This window comes from Hippoglossus hippoglossus, chromosome 4, assembly GCF_009819705.1.
Source record: "Hippoglossus hippoglossus isolate fHipHip1 chromosome 4, fHipHip1.pri, whole genome shotgun sequence".
Taxonomy (NCBI): Eukaryota; Metazoa; Chordata; class Actinopteri; order Pleuronectiformes; family Pleuronectidae; genus Hippoglossus; species Hippoglossus hippoglossus.
Genome location: NC_047154.1, coordinates 807,662 through 835,553, shown reverse-complemented (window position 1 = coordinate 835,553; position 27,892 = coordinate 807,662). Strand labels below are relative to the sequence as shown.

The window sequence follows — 27,892 nt, the reverse complement described above, 5'->3', positions numbered from 1 at the left end:
TCTTATGAATTTCTTATATATATATATGAGTGACCTACAGCAGAAACAAATTGTTGCATTAAAGCTATTAATTTTCTTTTTTTATGTACTTATCTATCCACAATGTGAGGGGCCAACATCAGATAGTATGTTACTGAAATGAGCTGCCCTGGAAGGAAAGGGTTGCAGAGAGTTGTATCACATGGTGAAAAGCAAATCCTGGTCTTACAAAGACCATTGTATTTACAAAGAAATATTTCTATAGACATTTAATTTACTATTAGTATGTCTTCACATCATAATTATATTTCGGTCTTCAAACAGGTTGATGTGTTTTGATTTATTTTAGGCTGTCTTAAAATGGATCCATCATAGAAGGGTCACTGGATTAACTTCATGGCAAATAATGGATACATGATATATCCTATTAAAAACCAAGCAAGAAAGAGACATATCCAAACAATGCAGTGATGTGGATGTAATTTTCAAAGACATGATCCTTAGATTAGTTAGAAATGTTTTTTCTTTTATATCTCAATTTTTAGCTTTGTTAGCTAGCAGGCTAGTAGTCAACAAGCTAGCAGCACAACATGTCCTTGGTCCACATCAGATCTTTGAAGCCGAATTACAGTTCAAACTATACAGCCAACATCTTCAATCTATTTTAATATAAATGTATCGACTTGTTGCCATTACCCTGAATTTCATTTGGACTCTGTTTGGGTTGTTGCAAGCAGCAGTTTAAATGCTAAGCTGCCATCACTGTTGATATACATATTGTTGTTAATGAAAATCAGTATCTCTGATACTTTGACTCTAGATCTTCCTCTTTAGAGTTTGGCATTTATAAAGGTTTACGTAACATTACGAAAATTGTAACACAAAGTAAATCATACCATTGCCTTGAATTTGGGAGAACAAATCGTTCTTCACAATGTCATCGGTCAATAGTGTCATCAGCACTTGTTTCTCTGAATGCTAAAGCTACTGAATTGATGCGGGTGGTGTTTCTGCTCTCCACGTTAATTGAAATGAACAACCTAAAAGGGCTCTATAATAAGTGATAAGAAGTAATTAGATAGTTTTGGGGTTTTGGCTTTTAGACTTACGGACATTTCATCACAGATTAATGATTATTAATGTTTCAATTTCTGCTAATTAATTTGCTTAAAGTAATCCTTTGTAAAAACAAATTAATTCCAATGTTACCCTCCATACCTGTTTCGATAATTCTGCATCCCGTTAGCCTCTTCTACCTTCCACTCTAGGACTAACGAATCAGCTAAATTATCAGGAAACTGGTAAGAGCTCCCTGTCAAAAATAACAAAGATGTCCTCAATTAAATATTATGAATTGTGCTGATATAACTCAAGATGTGTGCTTAGAAATGTAAGCAGTTACTTTGAGCTTCTGTTGCCAAAGAGCTCAAGATCTCAAACATGCCAGAGGGGTGTTGCAATGACAGCCTTCAGCAGGCAGAGTGAAGGACAACAAATAGATTATACTATGAAGTGGAACACTGCAGAGTTCTCTGCTCTGTGCTTATTGCTGTTGGCATTTGCGGAACCTTCCACTGCTCTGCTGGATGCGGACAGCCAGATAGCCTTCTGGTGCCATCAGACTCTGTCCGGAGGTATCTAAACCTCGATGAAGCTGAGCTATGAACGAAGGGAAGGCTCTGTCCACACTACTGTGGATCCCAACTGAGGCCCTGGCTTCTGACCACATGAACAAGGCGTGAGTCACCCAATGTAGATACCAGGCCTCACAATATCCTGCTCTTCCACACAAGAGCTTTTGGAAATTTGTGCATTTGAGATAGACACTCCTCTTTGCAGTCAGCCCACACAGCTGCAGTTGGCTGCAGAGAGCCACTTAATTGTCTGCCATGTAGTCTGGGTGTCCATAAAGGACACGGTCTCATAGCGGGTAGGCCGACAGCAGGGGTGACCGCTGACCTTTTTTCCGGAGATGCTCCCATTGTCCATCAGAGTCTTGAGGGCCAGGTCATAGTTCCTGCGGGAGCTGTGGCATGTGCCAACACAGTATTTAAAGAGGATTATCTCATCTGAGTCATAACCGAGGCCAAGATCCCGCACCCGCATCTCCTTCCTCTCCAAATGGCAGTCACGGCTGCTTTTGGTCTTCTTGCGGTTCCTCCTTGATGTTCTGGGCAAGTTTGGTTCACGGGGGGAGCGCGGCCATCTATCCTGGTGAATTTCCTCTTCCTTCAACAGTGACAATTCTTCTACAAGGAATAGGAAACACACATGCACTTGGACAGTCAGTTATTCAATTCATGCAAATACAATTTGAACATTTCTCAAGGTTTTTTTGTGGTTGTATCATTAAAGTACATATACATACAAATTGCAGCTTGCTTGAGCAAGAAGAAAGGTCTGGTTGTGGGTACGGTTAGTTATTTGTGGCTTTTGTTATATAACTTATAAGGTAGTGTGGGGTCACTGCAAAATATACAGTTTTCCAGGAAGCAACATGTCAATAAGCTCAAATCATGTGATCTTTGATGGTAATCTATACTAAGGCTGCGGTCAAATAGTCTATTTTGCTTTGTAAGGTTCATAACTGAGTGAGATGACATATCTAAGCCGCAGTCATGATAAGATCTTTTTAAATTCTCTTAATCATAGTGAAGGAGCTTCAATTCTTCCTATCTTATCTAATTAGTCTTTATGAAAGAAAGGATATAACATTCAATTCTGTGTGGCAGCAACATTAAAAGGTGCAGTGTGTAGAATCTAGTGGTGAAGTTGCATGTTGCAGCTGAACACCCCTCACCTCACCCTCCCCTCCAAACATGAAAGAGAACCTGTGGTAGCCTTCGGTTGTCATAAAAACTCAAAAGGTGTTTAGTTTGTACAGTTTGGAAAACTGTAAAAACATGGCAACCTCCTCAGAGAGGACCCGCTCCTGATGTGACTATAAAGTATTAAGATATAAAGGGCTCATTCTAGGATAAAGAAAACAACAATTCCTACAATTTAGATGAAACACACTAGTGAAAACAACAACAGGATTATTTTATATTCAATTTCTGCCAATAGATCCCTTTCACCTAAATCGTACACTTAACACCTAAAACGATGCAACATTGAAGATGGGCAGAATCATGTAATAGAGACAGAGGAGCAGTTTCATTCTTGTGACATGATTCAAATCCTCACAGGATTGGCTGCCCTCCAAATTAAAATTTGGAGGGCAGGGCAAATTTTCCCTATTTAACAAATATGTCAGAGGTTAAAAATACCTATGCCAGGAATTGTATATACTTATGTTGAAACAGTGATTAGGAAAGGAGATTTTTTATTTTTTCCAAATTGTAAGAGTAAAGGCTGACCACCTCACAGAGCACTATATTTTACATCACTAATTTCCTCAAATGCTGTTTCTTACTCTTATGTATTGTGTTGTATTCCACATTCATGGGCAACAACTAGTCACCCACCAATTAAACAATGTAGAAGAGTGAGTGGAATTTAAAAAATGCTTTCCACTACTTTGTGAATGACTCCGAAGATGAAAATAATAATTCATAATAATGAGATAAGACACTAAGTGAACACAGGCCCACATGTCAAATATGGCCTTTATGGACTGGAAGAGACCGGAAGGTGAAAAACTTCTCACACTTAAGTTTATGTACTGGATTAGAATGGAGTTATAGCAGGGGGGAGCATGTGTGATGAAATTGAAAGCAGACATGGCCGTTGAAAGTGGGAGTGAAATTCTCAGGTTGAGCAGTGCAAAATGTACTTCCACTGAGGGGCATCATTATCAGCAGGGGAGGAGAGCTGCTGGCTGAGCTCCAACAGAGGCTGAAGTTGTTTTCTTGGTTGCCAGGAACATTTCAAACAAGAGTTACCAACCACGCTGTGCAGACCTGGCCGAGGTCTGAATGATTTTCACTTCCTGACCTGGGGGGTGGCTTTGCCCTGAACTTTCTCTAAATGTCTCCACGCAATACTTTCCTTGTGGAATGGTTAGTAACACTGTAGAAGGCGTATTTACAGTAGTGTAGGTGCATGTCAGTTCATGCCTGATGTTTTACGAAAAGAAAGCTTGTAATCATGTGGAAAAAAAAGATGAGAAAAATGCATAGAAATATTCCCCAGGCAAAGACCACAGGATCATCCCAGTCAGACGCGTATTCAGCCATGTTAAAACATGCCACATGGATCTGCATTATTTCATGTAATTATACAACTCTTCCATGTTAGAACTGAATTGGGATTAGGCAATCATGTCTAACTCTAATAAACACTGTTATTGTGAGAGTGCAGTCACGAGACAGCTTTTCTGTGATCAAAAACACTATACTGAAAGATTAAAGCATCACACGAACAGGACAAACACAACTTAGGTTTTCCCCACGGCACCACAAGATAGAGTTAGTAACACCAGTGACTGACCCGGCGTGCAGTAACTGCATCAGACACTGGAGTAACTGCAGTTTTTGAGCATCTGTCCTTTGAGTTCACTTAAGACACTAGTACAGATTCTGCTGCAGTCTCTTCCAGCCAATCATGCTGCTGCTGTCAAAATGTAAACCCCCTTTCCTCTCTTTCACAGTCAGCCATCATTCAGTGACGCGCATAAGGCAAATCTTTCGCTCACATTGCTTATTTTCGCATCGTTTTTTATCTCGATGTCGGACTCTTACAATGATTATCTCCAGGAGGTTTCTGACCCCAGCATCCATCCGCACAGCTCAGATCAAAAATATTACAAAGAAATGAATCTAGTCAGCCTCATTCTGCCATCCCCGAGTGCGATAAAGCGTCACTACTGGGGAAATCATCACTGCCACGTTCAGATCCACGGATCCGGGTCCAAACAGAGACTTGGCAATCGCCCAGTTCCTCGTTGCTTCAGCATTAACCGAGACACAATCTGCTGTCTACTCTGAAAGAAGACAAGAACGCGACGCTATCTGGTGTTAATCAGCGATTTAAATCTGAGGCTCTCAAAACCTAATTCCTGCGGCAGGTCACAAATCCCCCCTCTGTCCCACAGTGCCATTTCAATTCTCAAACCAGATCCCCTTTCTGTCTCCTCGTTTCTGGTCCCATTTGCACGATCTTTTGAATGACGTCACGAAGAGCTGGTGCATCCGTCTGATTGCAGTTATTCAAAGATGCTGCTCCATCTGTGGGTCTTTAGGGTTTTATTCAAGGACAGTGGCTCACAAGCCGATGGCCCCTTGCTTCCCAAGTTGCAACTCGCTCGGTTCGAGATCCATCCCATCACATAGCATGCTATGTCTGGGGCCAGCACTGGAAACGCAACTGCTCTCTGTCCTTTGTGACAACCAAGCCGTAGTCAATATCATTTCCACACATTTCAATGCACCTGTCCAGAAGCCTGCCCCCTGTTGATCCAAGTTCCTCCTTTCCATGTTCTAGCGCTCTATTAAACAAGATCCTCTGATTAAATATTTGGAATCAGCCAGGGTTAATATGAGGAAAGTATTAGCATTTTCTACTCTAAAAACCTGCGATTTTGGCTGGAGAACATTTGCATTGTTTTGTGCCTCTATTTATATACCTCTTAAAAAAAACATTCACCTCCTATATTCGCCCCGACAGCAACACTGTCTATGCAAATCAAAGATTTCTGAAACCCTGATATCACTAAGTCATGCATATAACTTGTGGTGGTTTAATATATTATTTGCTCACTGGCTCTGGTTGTGCTAGTAATATAAGCAACTTTTCCGTTTTCAAAATGCATTTTCTTCCGCTTTTGGTCTTTTTCCACACTCATTGCATACACGGTCTTGGGACCCCATACGGTCCTCGCGACGTATGCATTGTGCACTGTATTTTCCGTTTGATTTAGGACCTTAATTTCTGTTTGTCACGCTTACTTCAATTTCTTTTTGGTTGACAACCTTATAATTTTTTGGGCATTACACGGTCTGGGTGACCTTGCATGGTCTTCGGATGCCATACGGTCTTCGTGACGCATGCATTGTGCAGTTTATTTTACTTTCGGTCTTACGGTCTTACTTAATTTGTGTTCGTCAAGTTGACTTTAATTTCTGTTTGGTCACTGTACCATTTTATAATTTCTGTTGGCATTTTATATAATTCGGTCCTCGGTCCATATTTTCATTCGGTCGAATAATCTTAAATTTTTGTTTGGTCCTTGCTGACCTTTTACTTCTTTCTACATTATACATCCCTCATCCAACATGCATCCTACTTTACTTTCGGTCTTAAGGACCTTAATTTCTGTTCGTCAAGCTGACTTTAATTTCTTCTTGGTTGCTGAACCATTTCATAATTTCTGTTGGCATTTAAAATAATCTGGTCCTCGTCCTCGACCTTTGCCTTCGGTCAAATGACCTTTTATTAAGTTCTACATTATACATCCCTCATCCAACAAGCATACTATTTTACGTTTGGTCTCGGACATTAATTTCTGTTTGTCATTGCTAACCTTAATGTATTTTCGGTTACTGCACCATTTTACAATTTCTGTTGGCATTTTATATAATTTGGTCCTCGTACCTTAATATTCATTCGGTCGAAGTACCTTTTATTTTAGTTTTTGCTGACCTTTTGTTATGTTCTACATGTTAGACCCCATATCACTCATGCACCATATATTCTGTTTGCAAACACTTTCACCTCAATTTCTTTCAATTATGATCTTTACTTCATTTGGTCTCCCGGACCTTTATCTCATATGTCTTCTTTATCACTTGGGCTGCAGAAAGATTCTAACAAGAGCTATATCACCTCAATACATTTAATTGATAAATACAAATATTTGATAAATGTTCTAATTATTGTCTGTTCTTACTAAGGTATAGGGCTGGGGCGACTCGTCGTATGGAAGGTGGCTGCGCACAGTCAAAGCATGGACTCACCTGAAGAGCAAGCTGAAGCAAAAAAAAACGGCCACTATCATCTAGCATAGGACACCAATAGTCGGGCCGCGGTCCGGACCGGAACCAGAAGCCGCTCTAAACAGACCCAGACGCTGTTATTAGATTTTGACGGACCGTTTCTATTTTATACCTGCGCACTTTTTCTCGCATTTACAGTAGTTTTATTTTACCTGCGCAGCTTTTTCCATCTTTACGGTAGTAAATCCTGGCAGCACATGTAGAGTTTACTTCACTGAACCAGAGAAAGTGGGAACAAAGAGGAAAGTTAAAGCTGTTTGGTTGTTAATGTTTGTTAAGATTGTTTATATGTGAAATGTACTTATTTATATATATATATATATATATATATATATATATATATAAAAAAAGAAGAAAAGGCCAGTTCAATAAGAGTGTTATATGTTGAATATATGAATATGCTGATACTGTAAATATAATTTGCATTTGTTCAGTCTAAACCCTGCCAATGGCACAAAAAGCATGAACAGTTGTTTAATACTAAAACTTTAGTTTACTTAGTATGTACTGGATGTTCAGTGGTATGCACTGTTTTCAGTACATGCAGATCCCCTCATACAGTAAGTGATTAGCCCCTAATGACTTGGTGGTGTTGTTTCTGACAAGCCACAGGGAGTCTCTACATCTACAAAATTATACTAAAATTATGTAAATTGTAAGCAGCTCCCAGACTTTCCCTTTTCCTTCTCCATATCATATATCATCATCAAAATAAAGAGCCAGGTGTTCTGTTTTACAGAGTGTGTATTCTGGATTCTTTACTTAGCATGCATGTTGCTCATACAGGATATAGCAGATACACTTAATTTACTTTGATTTAGGATTCAGTAGTAATGGTGGGGTGTCAGGTTTTTATCTATTTATTTTTAATCTTTTTTTGTTTGATAGAGTGAGCATTATTCAAATATAATTTATTATAAAAGAGACTGAAGTCTGGTTTTGCTACATACAAAAGTGGTAGAATAAACAGACATTTAATCCAAAGCTGTTCATCTTACTTCTCTGCTGGCTGTGTTGAACAGGACTGTGATGCATGGCAGAAACCTGCACACCGGAGTAATTATTTTTACCCTGTCGTACACAGGGGGCCTTGCTCTATTGACCAAGGCCACAATCAGTGTTGAAAACTACCAGGCAAATTTCCACAGGCTATATTAGTCATCAAGGAGAGACATGCTGATATGTTACGGCCTCCATCTTAGATTTATGAAGCTTTTATTATACGAATGAGCAGCACAGAAACCATCTGAGTAATGTTACAATCACAAGAGTTTCTAAAGGCCAAGCAGCAGGCAGCCGATGTTACAGGGCTCCAACCACTGGGTAAGCTTTACAAAGTTTACCAACATACAAAATAATAATACACTTTCTTTAGTACTTTTGAAAATTGACTAGTGAAAATTGAAATAGGATAAACTAGTGGTGTAACAGACAATGGTTGATCTGTGATCCCTATGGATCGACACAGTTTTCATATTAGAATAGGTTAGCACTGAGACATATAGCAGGAGACAGGATGGCAGTTTAGTGCTCACTTTAATAATGTGCACCTTTACTAAAGCTCAGGGGTACAGCAAACTCATTCAGGCAGAATCCAACATAAAACCCCAACCCAAGAAAAACCTAATACTTCCACACAAACTCACTAAGGTCAACCAACCAGCAGCATACATAGTGACTACGTAATATGCACCGTCCTGATTGGCTGAGAACACTCTAGCTGCTCAGCTGACTGGGCAGGGTCACTATAATACAGTTTTTCCGTAGCTTTGACTTTTTAAAGGAACCCTAACAATTGTGTAAAATTTCAATGCAGAGATGCAGTTAGATCAAAGCAGTTGTGACAGTGAAAGCCATGGCTACTGAAGGAGCGGAAACCTCTTGCATCATTTAAGTCACACACTGTATATGGGAGCAGTTTGGCTCCTGGTTAAATATAATTACGGTATGTAGGCTTTGTACCATGAGAAAGCCATATGACAATAGCATTACAGCTGACATGGCCACACATTTGGAATTCGCTCTCTCATACAACAGAGCTTGTGTGACTGGCACACAGACTAGAGGGTGAAAGAGAATTTCTCAGGTGAGAGAACTTTATTGAATGCCACCCACAGGTGCACACATGGCTGCAGCTGAAACTATATGTACAAGGTCTGGCTGTCTGCATGGATGATAGCGTGAGCGTGCGAGAGGGAGAGACAGAGCTCCATGAGGCAGCTCTACAAGGAATCAACTGAGCAAAGCACTAAGTTAAAGATCTCTGAGGAGTATATTTTTGGTAAATTATGAAACTGTTGATCTGAAAAATGGACCCTCTGCTCTGATCTGAACCGTAACTTATGTCATCCATTGCACCCGTAATGCAAACACACAAATACATTATGCCACAGTTTTAAATCTTGCATCTATGTCAACATTCTGCATTGTTCAGCGGCAGTGGTGTGAAGTTTTACATCAAACAGCAAGTTTGCCAGAGCAGAGGTCTGCCCTCAACTGTAATGAAATATGCTTTACTGCTCACAACAGTTGTAAAGAGTGGTTATCTGAAGAACCATAGCCTTTCTGTCAGCTCCAGCCAGTCTGACCATTCTCCTCTGACCTGACTTGCCTCTCATCAGTTTCAGAGATACTATCATGTCTTCAGCAAAGTCACTGAGATCACATTTTTTCCCTTCATCCTGATGTGTGATATTAACTTTGACTGTAACTCTTGACCTGTAACTGTTGTTTACTCCACTGCTACCATGTTTACAGGTGTTCCTATTGAAGTGCTCACTGAGTGTATGTGCCGAACTGACCAGTCCAGACTGAACTGCCCCAATTTGTTGTTGACCACCACAAATACTGATACTGGACAGCTTGCTGGTGAGATAAGACAGTAAATTACTTACCAAAGGCATCAGGCCAGGGAATGTGGGCACTGCTGTCCTGTTCCAGGTCCTCTGCAGGAGACCAGGAGGGCTGCCTGAGGACATGCTGGATGTCCGACTGAGCCTCTTTACTGTCCTCAGAAAACACATCTTCCACCAGTGTCAGCAACGACGCCACCACCCATAACAACACCTGACAGTATCAAGGAACACACTGTTACTGTGGGGAACAGGCTTTCTGTTTTGTGGGATGCATGTGGACAGGGTTGTATGTTTTTATGGAGCTCCCAGGTTGTAGGATTAAGTGATACTTTTGTCCAGAGCTTTTGTCTAGTGCTGGGCTAACAAGCCATCACTCACAGACCTAGAAGTCGCCTAGTTCTAATAATTTGACAGACAGAAGTGAAAACAACAGTGTTTTATAACTGTGAAACATAAACACATAAGGATTTCAATTTCATTTAGAGAACCTTTTATTAACATGAGGAAACGTAGGTTATCTGATATATAATATGTTTTCAGCATTATGAAATATTTTTGGTTCTATTTAGGGACTCATGAAACTTGGTTTAGGTTAATAAAAGACCATTGTCTTGTAAAAAGTTCACAGTTTGATGAGAAGCATGATGATAACAATAATTCATCTCTTCATTAACCTTCCATTATGCTACAAAGTGTTTATTCTAACCAGCGATTATTATTAAAATGGATCTCACTACATTACAGAAAACATGCCCTTAAATGTAGTTTGTAAGGTATCCATTACATTACGTAAGGCCAGTAACATATTATAATACTTTTGATTACTTCAACATCCTCTCACATTATTTGTGGATTATAAGATATTTCACTGGAGAGCAGCAAACTTTGACCTGCTGACACCAGTTAGATTAAAGCTCATCATCACAGTCAATCATGCTCAGGAGAATGTTACAAATGTCATGTTTCAGTCGAGACTACAGTGGCGACTGACCAACAAGAGACTTTGCCATCCCTTGAGCCACACCACTAGGACTTAAGTATTTGCATTTAACGGAATAATCTACAGTGTTCCATACATTGTGGAAACTGAAAGCTGCCTTGGGTAAGCCGATCCACCCTGGTTCATTGATGGTACCTATGTAGAGGCCCTCTCTCTCTACAGTCTTATGGGAAACCTGCAGCCGACACCTGCACCTTTTTAATTACTTAATTGACACGTGACACTTTCCCACTGAACAGGTAAGGTTAATATTTTAACATCACTTATGAAATGAGTTTCTCTGCAGTGTCTGGCAGGAACTTAAGGCCCAGATCAAATGGGCAGTGTAGTGGAAACTGGCTGGGGGTGAAACATATATGCCGACTGTCTGCCAGCATATCCTTCTGGCCTACTTTCCCTCTGATTGTCAGACCTCCTTTCATTGATGAAGGGTAAAGACAGTGTGGAGCTTTTCAGCTGCCAGGTGTATGCCTGTATAGCATGAGCAAAAGACGAGAGGTTACCTCTGTAGGCAGTTCAATAGAGTAAAGGTGTATATGTTCCATCCAACATGTGAGAGAAAGATGACTGACAATGTAGCTGAAATGCTCTCAACTCGTCAGGACCTCAACATGTGTAGAGGGGGTAGAGTTATTAGCATTAACTGTTACTGCAGATATAAGTATTGTATAGTTTTTATAGACTAATATTAATAAACTGATATGGTACCATGTGAAACTTTGTTCTCTCTAATAACACTTAGTAAGACAATAATAATGCTCAGAGTCTATTCTTATGTAACACAAATTATTTATTTAATAATAAGTTAGGTAACTAATAATATAGTGGTTAGCTTACAGATAAAGACCTGCGTTCACAGCCTGTCACTTTTTCCTTTTATTCAGAACAGAAGGAAACACCTTTCCTTTTAGATGAGACCTGTGGATACATTGTACAGTCCTACAGAACACTTCAATCTATCAACTGTACTGGATGGAAAGTTAGGCATCATGAATCTTCACTGATTGCTCCACCTCTGATCAGCTGGAAAAGAAAAAAGACTGCTTTTCTGTGACGCACGCTCACCTTCCAGTTCTTCAGGTGATGCTGGGTTGTCGACGCCTCCTGCCTCCACCAGGTTTTGTCATCTGAAAAATAAAATAATAATGATAATAATAAAGAAAAGAACTCTTCATTCAGAGGTCTAGTTAATCATTTTTTTTATATGCCTTGCAGATTGTTTTCACCAGGTGGGAGGAATTCTGGTTTTCTTTCACTTTAATAACAAGGTACATTTGCTTTTGTTGAATCTTCATCAATCAAGAGTTTCACTGGTGATTCATGCTCTGTTTACCACAGCTCCATGGGAACTGAGGGTGAACCCAGGATGTCACTCTGACAACATTTCAGACAAGCATTTTGTGTAATTGTTGTCTGGTCCGTATAAAGATGATGCATTTACATTTAGATGTAATGACTCATCTGAATAAAGAAATCATTTTCTAAAATTCACATAAACAAACTAGAGTTACTGCACTGTGATTGTATACCACTGCCAACCTGTGCAGCTTGAGTCTAAAATGTGATGTATCACTGCATTGACATGTATGATTATTCATCGAATAATTCCAGAAATCTCTGTCTGTCTGTATGTGCATATCTTCAGGACTGTTCATGTTACACTTTGTGCATGTGTATTGTGAAGGGGCCAGTGAAGTGCAATGTAATGTGTAAAATTTGAATAAAAGGGCGACCAGTGCTCTGTAGCAGTGGCCACTGGGACTCAACAATGCAAGTGACATTGTCGATCACAACAACAGCGCAGTCATGATAACGGGTATCTACACAACAACTGATTCTCCAGTGCAGGGTTCTGCATACTGAGTTGAGCCTCTCTGGATAAATAGGTGAACAGCTCTTTTTGCAGCAGCCAGTCTTTACTTCAGTAACACTGAACAGTGATACAAAATAACTGTCAGTTATATACGTATGACTGTGAGGTCACAGTAAACTTCACCTTTGATTTTTGCCACCCATTTTTTAAATTAGTTAAAGTGAATATTTGTGTCATATTCATATTATTGCGCATTCACAATAATATGAGGTAACCATGACCTTGATCTTTGACCTATCCTTGATCTATTTCTTTGTCCGGAAATATGGTTCGTAAGGCCACCGTGACCTTAACCTTTGACCAACCTAAATATATTTATCAATCTGTTTTTGATTTTAAATAACAATTAGAAAAAAAGGTATCCTATTTTAGAGTCAATCAACATTCATGTTAGTACATTTTAAAACAGTGTTTTAAAAATAAAATGATTTCTATCCATTCAAGCGTTTTAGCTCTATAGCTCTATAGCTCAGAGAGAAAGGAAGAAGGGACAGAATACCTTTCTTAATTTAGCAATTTTCACATATGAATGTTGACAAAGTCGAAAGAATCTAATCCCGAAAGGGTCCACATTTGCCCTTTCACACATGCAGCACACAACTGGAGATCATTTGAGAGACATGCTCACACATACTGGAAATATTCTGTTTGGCTTTATGAAGGGGGGGGGGGGGGTAAAGCCCGCAGGGGAAATGATAGAAACATCAATAACACGTACAACTCAAACGCTGGGAATTCTCCAGATTTCACATCACTCACTCCATCAGACATTACAAAGACTTTGCAGTATAGGTAACTGTCAGGGTACATGCAATGTCCTGTTCAACTGATTCAGACAGTTGCACTGACACATGCAGCCTCAGGTAATGTCAAGTTCAGGGATGCACTTTAAAAGCAGCTTTTGTCTCTCACACAGCTCAGAGTCTTTGGGTAACAAATTGCTACTCCGCCTCTCAGACAAATTGATAGATAGATTTGTTGCATTCTTTTAAGAAGTCACTAACAGAGTCTGATCATATCAACTGTTCATGCTAATACATTTTCATAAGTTCAGGCAGCCTCTGAAATGTGAAACTGCATAACTTAGTTCAAAGTATTCAGTTTACACTTGCTATATTTTATAAACTTGGCAGCTGGTAGGTCTTTGCTTGGAGAAATCCTCTGCCACACAGGAAGAAATAGGATTGATGTTTTTATTTGTCTTATGTAAACAGAAGAGCTCAGCATGAGCAAAGAAAACAATAGAAATGAAACTCATTCAAAATCCAAAGAACTGGCAACAGACAGGTGATATCAGAGAGGAAAAAAACATGAAAGTCCATTTCTAGTCCACAAAGCAAAGGGGCAGTAACAGCTCTTTTATTAAAGGACCTGTTTTAAACATCGGGATCTACTGAAAAAGAATTCACTGGATCAAAAGTTTCTTGATTAACGAACGATTAACGCACCTTGAAACAGGACTAATAAAAAGGAGCAAGGCATGCAACATCCTAGAAAGGATCTGGGATCCAATCCAAAATATTTGACATAGTTTATAGTACATTTTATAGCATGATAAAATAACACAGATGCTTTCAAGTTTCCTCTGTGCCTCATAATACAAATAAATTACGACCAAGTTTCCATACAGTGAGTGGAACCTTGTACTCTGACAGACACAAATTAAAAATCAAACAGGATGTAAAAGTAGCCAAACAAGACATCAAGATTAAAGTTTGTGTTGTCCTTTTAATGGTTCTTTTTTCCATCTTCACGTTCCCTGAAATAGCTCAGACTCTTTCTGCCGCCTTCAGTAGAGCAGACATGGATGAAGAGTACGGTACGAGGGGAGGTTTGGATCAGATTACACAACACTGACTGCATGTGTAAATGATAGACTGCCACACTATTGACAAGGATGGGTGCAGCTACTACAGTTTAGCCTAGACTAACTAAACACATGAAAAAGTTGATCTTAAACTGAGATTTTTGCCTGTAGTATAGATAATCTATTATAATAACAGCAATGCAGGACAATGCATACCCTGTACCACAAGCAGACAAACAAAACAAATTATTGTAACAATGCCATTTCATAATGATGTCCTCATGATGTCATTCATACCATGTGATGAGAAATGATTGATTAATTTAAATAAGACGTCATTTGTATCATATTGTGGCACAAGTCCATGTCACTGGGGTCTCCAAAACACAGCTGAGACAAAGTAGTTGCTTTTCAGCATCTTTATTATCTCAACCATAAATTCACAAAACTCTTAACTTCAATTGCCAGCAATTTCTGCTGTTGGATTAATCAGCCAACATGGGTCCATATACCAGGAGGAGGGTGAGGTGGATGGATCTCAATCTCAACCACATGTTTATGAGTGTAATCATTATCATGGTTATTTAAATGTTTATTGATGTAACCAGATAACTGAAGCTTCTCTAACCTTGAGCATCTATTTTAACCAAAACTACAATCTTTCCTGAAATCTCACCAAGTAGTTATTTTTGCCTTAACCTAACCAAACTGCAACTGTTCCATAAGCTTCCATGTGTGTTTATTATCATAACCATGACTCTGACAGTCTGGTACACCTATGGTGGTACAATTTGCATCTTTATAATTGTAACCATGATAAAGCATCTGGTAAACCTCCAGCTGTAAGGGCACAACTTCAGAAGACTCCGAAGTTCTTAACATACTGTTTACTTTAAAACGGAACTTATTTAACAGTAGCGGTATAGTAGCGCACATTCAGCAGTCGCCCTCTTTCATTCCTTCTCTCTATTTTCTCTCTTTTTCAATGATAATTAACCTGGTATGAATTAAATTTCCTGGGAAAAAAACTCACAGGGCGCTAAACACTGTCACTTTCACACTGAAACAACACAGCACCTGCGCCTGCATCACCCTCGCATCAGATCTCTTCAGCTCTCTGGGACAGGGGTACTTGCCAATAAGAAAGTAAGTATAAGTCATTACTTAGGGGCGGCTGTGGTTGAGGGGGTAGAGCAGTAGTCCTTTTCCCCGTCTACATGCCGAAGTGTCCTTGGACAAGATACTGTGAGTGGTCATCAAGACTAAACACCTAAACACCTTAGAGATGCATTATCTAATGATATAGCTATTTAGATGGCATTGCCCTTGCTTACAGTGAAACCCTCAGGAACTTGGGAGTTACCTTTGATCCAGATTTGTCCTTTGATTCTCATTTAAAACAAATTTGTGTACAATGTAAAAAATTTGACCTGTCTCCAAAAATGCATAAAAACTAGTCCATGCCTTTGTTACATCCAGACTGGATTATTGTAATTCCTTACTATCAGGCTCCAGCAGTAAGTCGTTAAAGACTCTGCAGCTTGTCCAAAATGCTGCAGCACGTGTCCTGACAAGAACCAAGAAAAGAGAGCACATTTCTCCTGTATTAGCTTCGCTACACTGACTTCTGGTTAATTCTAGAATAGAATTTAAAACTCTCCTTCTCACCTTCAAGGCCCTTAATAATATAGCACCATTATATCTTAAAGAGCTGATAGTACCTTATCAACCCACTAGAGCACTGCGCTCCCAGAATTCAGGCTTACTTGTCGTCCCTAAAGTCTCTAAAAGTAGAGTAGGAGCCAGAGCTTTCAGCTATCAAGCTCCTCTCCTGTGGAATCATCTCCCACTTTCAGTTCGGGAGGCAGACACCATCTGTACGTTTAAGAGTAGGCTTAAAACCTTCCTTTTTGATAAAGCTTATAGTTAGAGCTGGTCCAGGCTTGTCTTAGACCTGCTCTTAGTTATGCTGCTATAGGTCTAGAAGGTCGGGGGACACATGGAGCTTCTCCTTCCTCTTCTCCTTCTTATATAATGCATATTACTGACTTGACAGAGATTGTGATGGCGGACTGTGGATCATGGTGGATCCTGATCGCGGTGGCAGCTGATCGTGGACTATGATTACAACAAGACTGCTTGATATACAATAGGCCTACTCACATATTCTACCATTACTGACAATAAGTCCTCAATAAATTTGTCATTGCTCTTCCCTTCAGCTCTATCAGACATCATCTTATGTACAGATACTTTAAACATTGACATACTTTTCCATTATGTTATAAATGTTTTCTTGTAATCAATGCTGTAAATACCGTGAATTTTTTTATGTATTCAGTTACACGCAGAATCTATTACACTTCTGTCTGTCCCGGGAGAGGGATCCCTCACATGTGTCTCTCTCTGAGGTTTCTACGTTTTTTTCCCCATGTTAATATTTTTTTTTGGTAGTTTTCCCTTACTCTTGTTGAGGGTTAAGGACAGAGGATGTCACACTCTTCGCAGAACTTTGACGGAGCAACAACCTGGAAAACTGGATCACCAACACAGTTAACCCCATGAGGATTCCACTTCCTCACCAACAACTGACCCTGACACAGATAACCAATAGCAGCACTCTTCCCATCAGCCTCTGACAGCACTTTTTCGAACAGCTCACTAAGCGAAGGATCAGCTCGCTGCTTGCGAGCTAGCAAGCCACAGTCAACTAGAACAGGCAACACAGTCAAACCCATTCCCTGTATCAGAATGTAATCTCCAGTGTCAGTACACTGAGAAAAAGTCTGAATCAAAAGCCCAAGTATCCCTCAGGATTTTCACGGCACCTTGATCGTACGATAGACAAGCACAAAAATCGGATTCCTCTCGGCTATGCTGCACTACCAGTTTCACCTGTTCGCCTGTTGTAACAAACTTGGCGCTGCAAAGATGATGATGTTTCCATTACAGTTGCTGCTGTAGTCAGTCAGTTACTGGTGTTACACTATGTTCAGGCACATACCAATTACACAACCACATCTGTTTAATTTTTTCATGAATCATTTTTGTGTATCAGCTGTAGTGCCCACATTAATAGAATAAAGTCATTTGCAGTTTTAGCAAGAAGATGGTCAAAAATATTCAGTAAAGTCATAATAAGTAAACATGCAATACTAATAAATGTAAATACATATACAAATATAAATGGAGTAAAAAACAATATATACAGTGAAACAGAATATATACAGTGAAATGGATTGCACATAAGCCATTGTTAAGAGAGTTAAACCTGCATTAAAGCGCAGTCCATAATTAGTGCATGTGGTCTACTGGTAGCAGAGCTGGTTGTACAGTCTTACTGCAGCAGGAAGGAATGACCTCTGACCTCTCCCTCAGACACTTAGGGAGTATCAGTCTGTGGCTGAAGGAGCTGACCAGTGCTGTGATGGTTGCCGGGAAGGCTAGGACTGGTTGTCCATTAGAGATGGCAGCTTCTCCATCATCCTTCTCTGTCCCACCACCTCCACTAGGTCAAAGGGCTAAATCCCACGAGCTGGCCATCCTAATCAGTCGTTCCACTCTCTTCCTGTCAGCAGTTGAAATGCTGCTGCCCCAGTAAACCACTCCAACAAATACGACATAAAATGTCTCACGGAGCACACCCTGTACTCCAAAAGACCTCAGTCTCCTGAGCAGATACTGTCTGCTCTGACCCTTCTTGTAAAAAACTGATTAGTCCTGTCTAGTTTATTGTTTAGGTGAACACCCAGGTAAGAAGTCACTATCTCAAGGAGGGTGAGTTGTAAGAGAGGTCTGCAGTGTAGAGGGTGAAGAGGAACGGAACCAGAACTGTTCCCTGCGGGGCCTCTGTTCTGCAAACAGTCATGTCCAATACACAGTCCTGAGTCCTTACATACACTTAAAAATACTACAACTTGGATGATTGAGAATTTTCACAGATATTTGATTATGAATGGTCATCAGAAGAGTACAAAGGGAAGAAGTGTGGATGGGTGTGTAAACCTCCAGGTTTATTCCACTAAGAAGGCCAAGCTGAATAGAGTCTTTAGGCAGTTTTATGGATTCATCCAGAAGACTCAAGGGAACAACCTTAGGCTTTGGGCAAGGCTTCAATTGGCCATCTACCTATTAAAGCCACAAATGTCTGTCTGTATGTGAAATGCATCCAGCAAACCTCTTAATGGCTCATATTTGGCATACGTGGCCCAGGAAAGTGCAGTTTCAATCATAATTTGGTGAATTTGGACCCATGATATGTTCAATATGAATACAATTTAAAAAAAGAGGCAAGTAGTGTCATGGGGGTGGGGCAGTGTATCTTTAGTCTGGGACCGAGTTGAACATGGTGTCTTCTACGCATAAGCAAAAACTAAAAGCATGTTTGTTTTGTTGCAGCAATGCTTTATATAGAGCTGAATTACAGACCTTTTACGTTGAAAAGTTATCTATGTAATGTTAAGTAATGAATTAAAGTTCTGAAGATTTTGTTGGTTGCTTAAAAGACCTCTGAAATAGCTGATATGCAGTGTATGAAAAAATACCAGAGGTAAAATAAATCATTCAAATTTATATAAAAGCCACACACTTGAATAGTAATACAGCAAATTCATTTTCATTGTATGAAAAATCTAAATCTAATATAAAATCTTCATTCCAGATAAACCAGGTTGGATAAATACAAAGTTTTCTAAAGTCCAGCAAACGTGACAGTACATATTTACAAGCAATACTTCTGAAGATCATTACCACAGGCCAAGCAAACAGCCCATTCCAAACAGGCAGGTTTACAAAGGCCACTGCACTAGTTCATAGAATCAGAAGAAAAGCAATGAATCAGCTAATAATATTTGCACAATAAAAGAAAATTAAAAGAGATTAGAACAGCAGGCAAAGATAAAACAACACACCAATGTCTGATTTTACCTGAAGGCCAACACACGTTGTGTCCTGTGTGCTGTGTCCACCTACGGATGGGTTAAAAGCAGAGGATGGATTTCCCAAATTGCATGTAGCATGATTGTGTGTGCATGATTGATGCAGGACCAATAAAGGAAATCTTAATCGTAGAATATTCTGCAACGCAAAGTCTGGAAAAACTTTGAGGTTTCTTGAACAAGGTCTGGTAAGTTATTTAGATGCAATTTTGATGCAGGGTAAAGAGAGTAATCAGGATCTCAAACCTCCTTCATCCTAAAACATGTGAAGTGTCACCATGACATTCAACAACAAAACTGCAAATCATTATGACTAGTGGTGCACCGATGTATCGGCCGTATATCGGTAGCGGCCGATATTCGCCTCGTTTACTGCTATCGGCGTATCGGTAATAAACTTGACTTTCACCGATAACATTGGCCGATATTCATTGGTATGTTTTCTGCAGCCTGCCAATCTGGCATCCAGATTATGGTACACTGACGCCGGGTTTACACCGGGCGCTGAAGCGCCGCGCCGCGCAGCGCAGCGCCAAGGAAAGCCAGGCGCCTCCCATCCCCCCCCCTGTTAAACCTTTGTGCGGTTCACATGGGCTGCGATGCGCCGCGCCAGCGCCCTTCACCGATGGTTTCGGCGTGCGAGCGAGCGTATCGCGCCAGGAAACAGACTGAAAAATGATTTAAAACGATATAAATGACATATTTGATATGATATAAATGATCAAATATGCATCCCATACTTTGTATTCCCCTTCTGTTGTCCTGGAGTTTTAATTTTCCCAATTTTCCCAATCACATAATTAAATGTCCCCCTCTGCCCATCCACTACAGCCACACAAGCAGTCATATAGATAAAAAGGGGGGGGGGGGGGGGGCTAAAGGCTTGCTTGGAGAATACGTCATTTACCCCCGACACCCGACATTGAACGGGTTACATACAACAACAAGCGGAGAACCGCGGGCTGACCGACGCGGAGAAATGCGGGTCCGGTGTGAACAGCCAGGCGGCTGCGCGCTTGAGAATAACGCTGCGCGGCGCGGGGCGGCGCTTCAGCGCCCGGTGTAAACCCGGCGTTACACACCAAGAAGGCCACATGCAAGTAATAAACAAATATCGGTATCGGCTATCGGCTAGATTGTTGTTTTAAATATCGGTATCGGTATCGGCCAAGAATTTCCATATCGGTGCATCCCTAATTATGACCCATTGGAGAGAGAAAACAGAGGGGCATAAACAGAAAATGCAAAAGCTGTGATTTGTAATAGGCAAAAACAAGCTGAGTGCCCAAGATAATTCTCTCCCTCGTTATCAATAAACAAATCAAATTTTATTTGGATAGCCTATATTCACAAATCGCAAAGCTGAAATCAGATTTGTGAATATGGGCTTAACAAGTTGCGACATCCTCTGCCTTTAACACTCAACAAGAGTAAGTGACAATTACCCAAAGAAAGAAGGCAAAAACCTCAGAGAGAGCTGATTATGAGGGATCCAAGGATGAAACAAAGAGTACATGAACAAAATAACAATATTTACAACATTCATAATAAACTGATTTACTGAACACGAGCTGCAACATTGTGATCTGTGTGTTCTATACTGTCCTGACACTGTGAGCTAGAGTGGGACCCTGGCTACAGGAGGTACTAATTAGGGTATCAGTGTGTCAGGCGGTCTGGGACAGGTTAGCTCTGGGTACAGAGAGGCCTTTAGCCATCAGCCCCACAACGTTGTGTTTGTAGAACTGAACTAGCTTACAGTGATATCTTTTTCTTCACTTCAAGGATATATTTCTATTCACTTCTCGTCCTGCTTTTGCATTGTACTAGAGCTGAACTACAGACACAAGCTGGTGAAGTGCAGCTCCAATACAGAATGTTAGTGTGCAGATAAATAACAGCCCCTATCCTGGTTTAGGGTGTACTCTGCTCTGGGTAAGCTGTTGATAGGCATCTTCATATCTAACTGACACATCTCCTATTGAGGTTTGTAGAACAGTCTCATTACAAACACAATTTACATCCAAGGAAACAACAATAAACAGAAGAAGGTGTGGGCTCCTTATACGTAATTACAGCATATTCACTTATTAGATATGTTATTCCGTACAGGTCGAGATATTTTATTCGTTATAAAATTATGATGTTTACTTGCGTGCAATGTAGCAAAAACAACTTCTTAAGTACAGAGAATGATCACAGACTTTTAAAAGACTGGAGATATGAGACAAGTACAACTGTAGCGTGAAGAAGTCTGTGTGAGACATAGCGTCAGTATCCAAAACATGGCCTCAAGAGAGAGCATAAAAGGGAAAGGTACTATAGCACTGACCTAGGTTTAAATCACCCAGGTATCGGTAACAGCACCTTTTCTTCAGCACCTACTTTACATTCTGTAGATGTAACACTTGCCTTCAATTTTATTAGAACATGGAAGAAGTATATTTGTTAGTTATTATTTATGAGATATATCCTGATAAAGTTTTTTGGATCCCGATTCAAGACTTTAGATATTAGGTATCTGCCGGTAACGAGTCTGATGATCTCATACTTAATTTATTGGACTTCATGTTGTCTGTATAGCTTGTATCCAACACATTAAAATAACTAGTTAACCAGTTAATCTCACACACCTTATTCTTATGAGCCTCTTGTTCCACATAATAAAATTCATGGTTCAAAAATATAAAGTCTGTAAGCTTCATTTTTGCTCTGGAGTGTGGGCTTCTGTTCATCTCGGGCACTCTCTCACTCTGTTACTCTCTCACCCAGGTGCACACTCAGCTACAAAATTCATTGATTCAATTTGAATCATTACTAAGTACCAATACCAAATTCTCACATTTCTCAAACCCATATCTCACAGTTTGTTGTTACATCAGAAGTTTTTCTTTTTCTGTTCCTCAACCTTTCTCACGGAACCGATACATTCCTCTATGAATAAGTACAGCTGTCTGGCTTAAACTTGTGCTCACGCATCTATGACCCTTATTATCTTCAGTTTTGTAATTGTTCAGTGATTATCGGGATCGAACTGCTGCCAAACACAGGTGTACTTGTATAGGGCTACCTGTGCCCCTGAATGCAGACACAAACAGAGGACTCAAGTTGCTGCTGCTAGACTAACACACAGCTTTTTTTATAGACACAAAGCTGAATACCAGACTCCAACGTGGTGCCCAGCTCAGATACCAAAGAAGTTGTCCCTCTGACTGCCAGCCTGTCCCTTACACTTGACATGAAGGTGACATAATGCACATAGAAATAGCTTGTCTAGGCAATGGATATATTTTCCAACATAAAGCCTTCATTACTTAAATATTTATAATATGAGAGTAATAATTAAACATTATGACATGTGATAGTGGGAAAAACACATTTGTAATTTATAACACAATAATGACTGCGCTCTATTTAGATAAGCTTGTTCCAGGGCCCTGATGTTGTGCTTGCAAACTGCCATTGCTTACTAATGACTTCACCTTTTCATTGAATACAAAATGTCTAGTCAACAGTTATACATATGTTGAATTAAATAATGGCAGTCAATAAGGACAAAGCTTTTTGGTCAACATGTAACAGAGAGCCATAGAAAATCAGAGCTTCTGAATTCCGTTCCAGGGGCAAGAAAAACTTCTTACAACTTTGCACCACATTTGCAAACAAAAAAGGCACTGAACATAGTTTTTGCCCGAGCTTGAGCAATTGTTACTCGCTATCAGAATGTAAGAAGAAGGGCCAGCCAGGCTGGAGCTAGCTGTTTAGCACGCTAACTTCGTACAGACCTTGGTGAGTAAAGGAATAATTTTAATGCTTAACTTGCAATCTTCTCTGTTGTAGGAAAAATATAAACAGCTGTTATTGCTAATGTTGGCTATGTAGCAATAGCAAAAATTGCCTGCTGGTGACTGAGCAAACGAGGTGGCTATTTGGGTGGAGATAGATAATAGATAAAATGAATAATAATAATAGTTAATAATGGAAATTGTTATCCTCTCTGGACCAGACCGTCTCATTTTGGTTTTGGCCTTCGCAGTAGAAGATGTGGTCTTCGTAAACTGGGTCCTCCAAAGGATGGGGCCTTGAATTTTCTTTATACTAAGGTATAAACAGCAACAAGCTTTAACCCATAAGTTTTTTTTTTACCAATGGCCTTAAAGGTATGTATAGTAATTTTAAATACAGATTAGTTGCAAACTAGCTATATGAAATAATTCAGATTATGATCGGTTGGTGTTTTCCAAATTAAGGCCAATTTTTCCATGTGGTGGAAATCAGCTTTGTTGATCTGACCCCCTGCCTCTAGCTCACATCTTGGAAGTGATTATCCCATCTGCCTTTGACTCTGTAAACCATCTGCCACACATTTGAGTTATGCCTGCTTTGGAGTAACAGTGCCCTTCTCCGGCTACACTGCAAAGTGGGTTTTCTATTTTCCCTATAAATACACTATTGTTTATTATTGTCTCCTCGAGATTATGTTTCTATACATAACAGGATATGTTTTCATTTCTATTGGACAAGTTACAAATACATTGAAACTTAATATATCAAAATATTGTCAGACAACTTATCAAACTGTTAAATATGAAGTGTTTTATTGTTCTGTTCATACTCTCACAGCACTTGTTTAAGGTCACTGGAAGATCCTGGTCTGGTATAATACAGAAAAAGTCCACAGTAAATTCAGACACAACCTGTTTATTTCAATTTAACAACAAATATTTATATTTATTAATTAAACCATCCAAACCATTAATATTAAAAGCTTTTTATGCTAAAACCTACTGGTGACATTTGAGAAAATAATAATGTGTGGGAACAAGATAATAAGTCTCTGACTGCGCAGAGGGGTGCCACGAGTTATTTATCTCGTTCCCACAACTTAATTATTTGTAATTGTTTGGGTTTTTCTCGAGTTTGTAGATGCAAAACTCAGTCTCTGGAGTAACAGTTGTGCACTTCCCCAACGTACTACTCCACTTTTGTTGTCCACTAACATTCAGTCAGCCAAAAAAGATGTCTCTGAACATAATCCAGCCATCAATTACATTTCCTACAATACATATAAATACGTAACTTTTAGGGGTCAGGTTTGGTCCAATTTATGCAGGGCTCCAACAATTTGGTATTTTTCTTACTTTGAAATTCTGTCTGCCTGTATGTGTTTATCTTTTCTTAGTGCCCAGTGCAGAACACACACAGTGCACAGGTGGGAGTTCAGGCACAAACAGCAGTGACGTTCATTCAAATGAAGCAATACGAAGTGTTTAAGTATGTTGATGGAAATTGTGTCTCATACATTGTGCTGAGAAAGGATCTTTGATCCATGTCTGTTGACTTGGTTATTCTATTCAAAAGGGAAAGGGAAGTATCTGGATGGGATGCTCAGAAATGAGTCATGCATAAAACATTTTCTAATAATAATAATAATATTTAAATGTAATTTACACAAATTAAACCGATGCAGAGACATCTTTCTCTGGCTGCAGGTTTGTGATGTTGTTTGATCACCTTATAAAACTTGTCTCCACCCATATAACATAAAAAGTATGATTTCCTTGAGAAGCTTTCTCTTTCTTTCTGTTAGTTTAAAACTGCATCAAAACTGAAGAAAGAGCTGAAAGATGCAAAGTCATCACATACAGTGGGCCTGAGAATCTCTGTCCACAAGTTTATGGCAAATCTGTAATCAAATAATTCATTCATCTGACAGTTAGTACAGCTTTAACTGAATTTTTTGATCTGATTTGATCTTAACTCCTGAGAAAATGATCTGGATCTTTAGCTCCTGTGTGTTAGCTGAAGGCTGTTGCTGGATGACACATGCATACAGTCTTTTAAACCAAAACAATGAACTAAAGGAGACTATACAAACTCACTTTAAACAAGCCTTGATTATACATTGATATTAAACTATAAAAAAAACTACATGAATCTAACACTGGTTTGCAATGCCACTCGTTGCTTTTTGTAAGCTCCACTGTCCAAATGTCTCCACTGTCTCCACTGTAAGCTCCACTGTCCAAATGTCTCCACTGTCTCCACTGTAAGCTCCACTGTCCAAATGTCTCCACTGTCTCCACTGTAAGCTCCACTGTCCAAATGTCTCCACTGTCTCCACTGTAAGCTCCACTGTCCAAATAATGATCAAATTAGCTTAAAAAGTAAATGCCTCTTAAGTCATCTTCCTCCCACATGCAACTTGTTGGCAAACAGATTCCGCTCCTGTGAACAACACAGATTGAAGTTTTAAATATTGCCTCAGCACATTGCAGTCATGTACCCAAAATAGACACTTGCACCGGGAGGCGAGTCACTGCTGAGCCAAAGCTCAGTCCAACAAATCGTTATCTGTAATGTCCCGAATGGATTGTGAAATCCATCTTCACTCGAACCTGCTACCTCCACAAAGCAGATTTTAATTTATTTACTCTCGTGAATAGGTGCATGATAAAAGTGAGGAGAAACAGACAAAGCTGTTATTATAGAATTGATCAGTTAAAAAGAAGAGAACTTGGTGTCCATGCTGGAAGATGCAGAGGTTGGGATAGCAGACAGTTGAACAACTCTAAGAGACGTGCATTTTAACTTCTACAATGATTGATTTTACTACATAAATTAATTTATTTTGAAATATTTCAGCACTGTAATAATATATTTAAATAATGATGACCAACAGGTCAAAATCTAACATTAGTTTTTTATGTTATAATAAAGGACAACACTCGTTTTTATTTCTGAAACTAAAGTATAGTTCTAATAATAGCAATAAGACTATAGTGACATTCTTGGGCAATAAGTCTCTTTCTAGTAATATTAAATAATGAATATATGGGATAAGCTGTATCATTTGCAAATGAGACGCTGCCTTATTCTATGAACTAAAGCTGCACTTCTGCCACATGGTATGACCTTCCAGACTAAAACCTACAACTGTCTGACCCGTACCTAGGCTCCAGTGTGTTGGTAATAAGTTGATGACTTAGGTCATTATAAGGTATCGTTCATGTCTTTCACTCAGTCCGTGGCAGTCACTGATCAGGAGCCGTGGCCTTGATGAAACGACAGGTAACAGAGTGCTATGTGACCATGTGGAGCTGCGACTCTAAATCAGCACAAGGTTTTTAAGTAGACCAATTCTCCACAAATACATGTGAAGGCATGTGGATTGTATTATTACGTCAATGCACATGGCACACTGTAGCTGTTAGAAGAAGGGAGCTGGAGTTTACAAGCCTCAGGAAGTTTGTCAGAATATGTTATTTGTGGTCTTACCTCTGCCAAGTGTGCTGTCCCGCCTGATCATGGACGGAAGTGGGGGACGCCAGCTGTCCTCCCGGCGCTCTGGTAATCCACTGACACCTGGATGTCCTGTTCGCAGCGCTGCGTTGCTCCGTCGCTCATACCCCGCGGCATAGTGGCGCAGCCCGGATCCCGGAGCTCCTCATGGCTGGAGACACAGTCAGAGAGAGGGAGCGCTGAGCCGAGCCGAGCCGAGCCGAGCGAGTGAGGCCAGACAAGCAGCTGATGAGCCCAGAGAGCTACCGTGCGTCCTGCTGCAAGACAGACAGGTGTGGACTGACTACCTTACCTCCAGATGTGTGGTGTGTGTGCGTGTGTGTGTCTGTGCGTGTGTGTGTGTGTGTGTGTGTGTGTGTGTGCGTGCGTGTGTGTGTGTGTGCGCGCGCCCTGTGTGTGCGTGTCTGTGTGTGAAGCCTGCGGTGTCATATTCCCTCCTCCATCACATACGCGCTTACTGTGGCTCCATAACTTGATAACATGGGGAATCCTCCACAGTCCTGAGGGGAGCCGGTTCTAAGAGAACGAACCTTTTGGACACCTTTTAGAGGTCAGCAGTGTTTCCTATAAGAAGGAGCATCACACTGTGAAACATCATCCTTTACTGATGCGTGCATGCGTGACCTTACTGGGTGATGTGTTCTAACTTTAATCGGGCAAACTCACAGTGAAGATGTACACATGGGGAGAGAGAGGGCTTTATAACTTACACTACAACAAAGGTCCCCAGGGATAATAAATAATGATATATTTTATTTATTCTAAACAAGGTGACAAAGTGCTTTACAAAGTACGTGAGTACAAGTCACACAAACAAAAATAAAAAGATTGCATAAAAGAAGTTATTTAAAACAAACATTTGTTAAAACCAGTTAAAAATCAGGCATTAAAATACTGTAAATATTATGTTTTAAGCAATGATTTCTATAAGGTAAAGTGCTGCTAATTCTAATCTTAAATTCCAGAGTCTCTGGGTCCTCCATCACAACGTGTCTCATAACCTGCTGGGAACTGACTTTCTGAATCATATTGTTTGTTAAATAAACTCCTATATGGACATTGAACCTGGAATGTGGGACTTAGCAATGGCGGACACCCTTCGTGACACATTTCTTACAGACACTGCTTCTGCATGTAATTTGACCATGACCATATTACCTAAACTTAAAAATGTGATTATCATTGTTACATGACAATGAAGGTT

General features: G+C 39.9%; 1 protein-coding gene across 2 annotated transcripts; it reads right to left on the bottom strand.

Moving 5' to 3' along the window:
• Window positions 1-378: 378 nt before the first annotated feature.
• On the bottom strand, window positions 379-27,438 carry LOC117760776 (neurturin). Of its 2 annotated transcripts, XM_034584082.1 has the most exons (5): window positions 27,147-27,438; window positions 26,665-26,839; window positions 11,835-11,896; window positions 9,809-9,980; window positions 379-2,228 (listed from the first exon to the last, which is right to left on the bottom strand). In XM_034584082.1, exons 2-5 carry the CDS (start codon window positions 26,693-26,695, stop codon window positions 1,819-1,821), a joined length of 675 nt encoding a protein of 224 aa, XP_034439973.1. In that variant the 5' UTR covers window positions 26,696-26,839; window positions 27,147-27,438; the 3' UTR covers window positions 379-1,818. The 2 variants fall into 2 exon arrangements, with proteins under 2 accessions (XP_034439973.1, XP_034439974.1); XM_034584083.1 differs by having other exon boundaries at window positions 379-2,225; window positions 26,665-27,438.
• Between the last annotated feature and the right edge of the window lie 454 nt (window positions 27,439-27,892).

Coding starts and splice junctions, on each gene's coding strand:
- LOC117760776 (XM_034584082.1), bottom strand. CDS start 26,695: ATGATCAGGCGGGACAGCACACTTGGCAGAG. Junction 11,897..26,664: donor GGACAGCACACTTGGCAGAG/GTAAGACCACAA, acceptor TTTATTTTTCAG/ATGACAAAACCTGGTGGAGG. Junction 9,981..11,834: donor ATCACCTGAAGAACTGGAAG/GTGAGCGTGCGT, acceptor TGATACTGTCAG/GTGTTGTTATGGGTGGTGGC.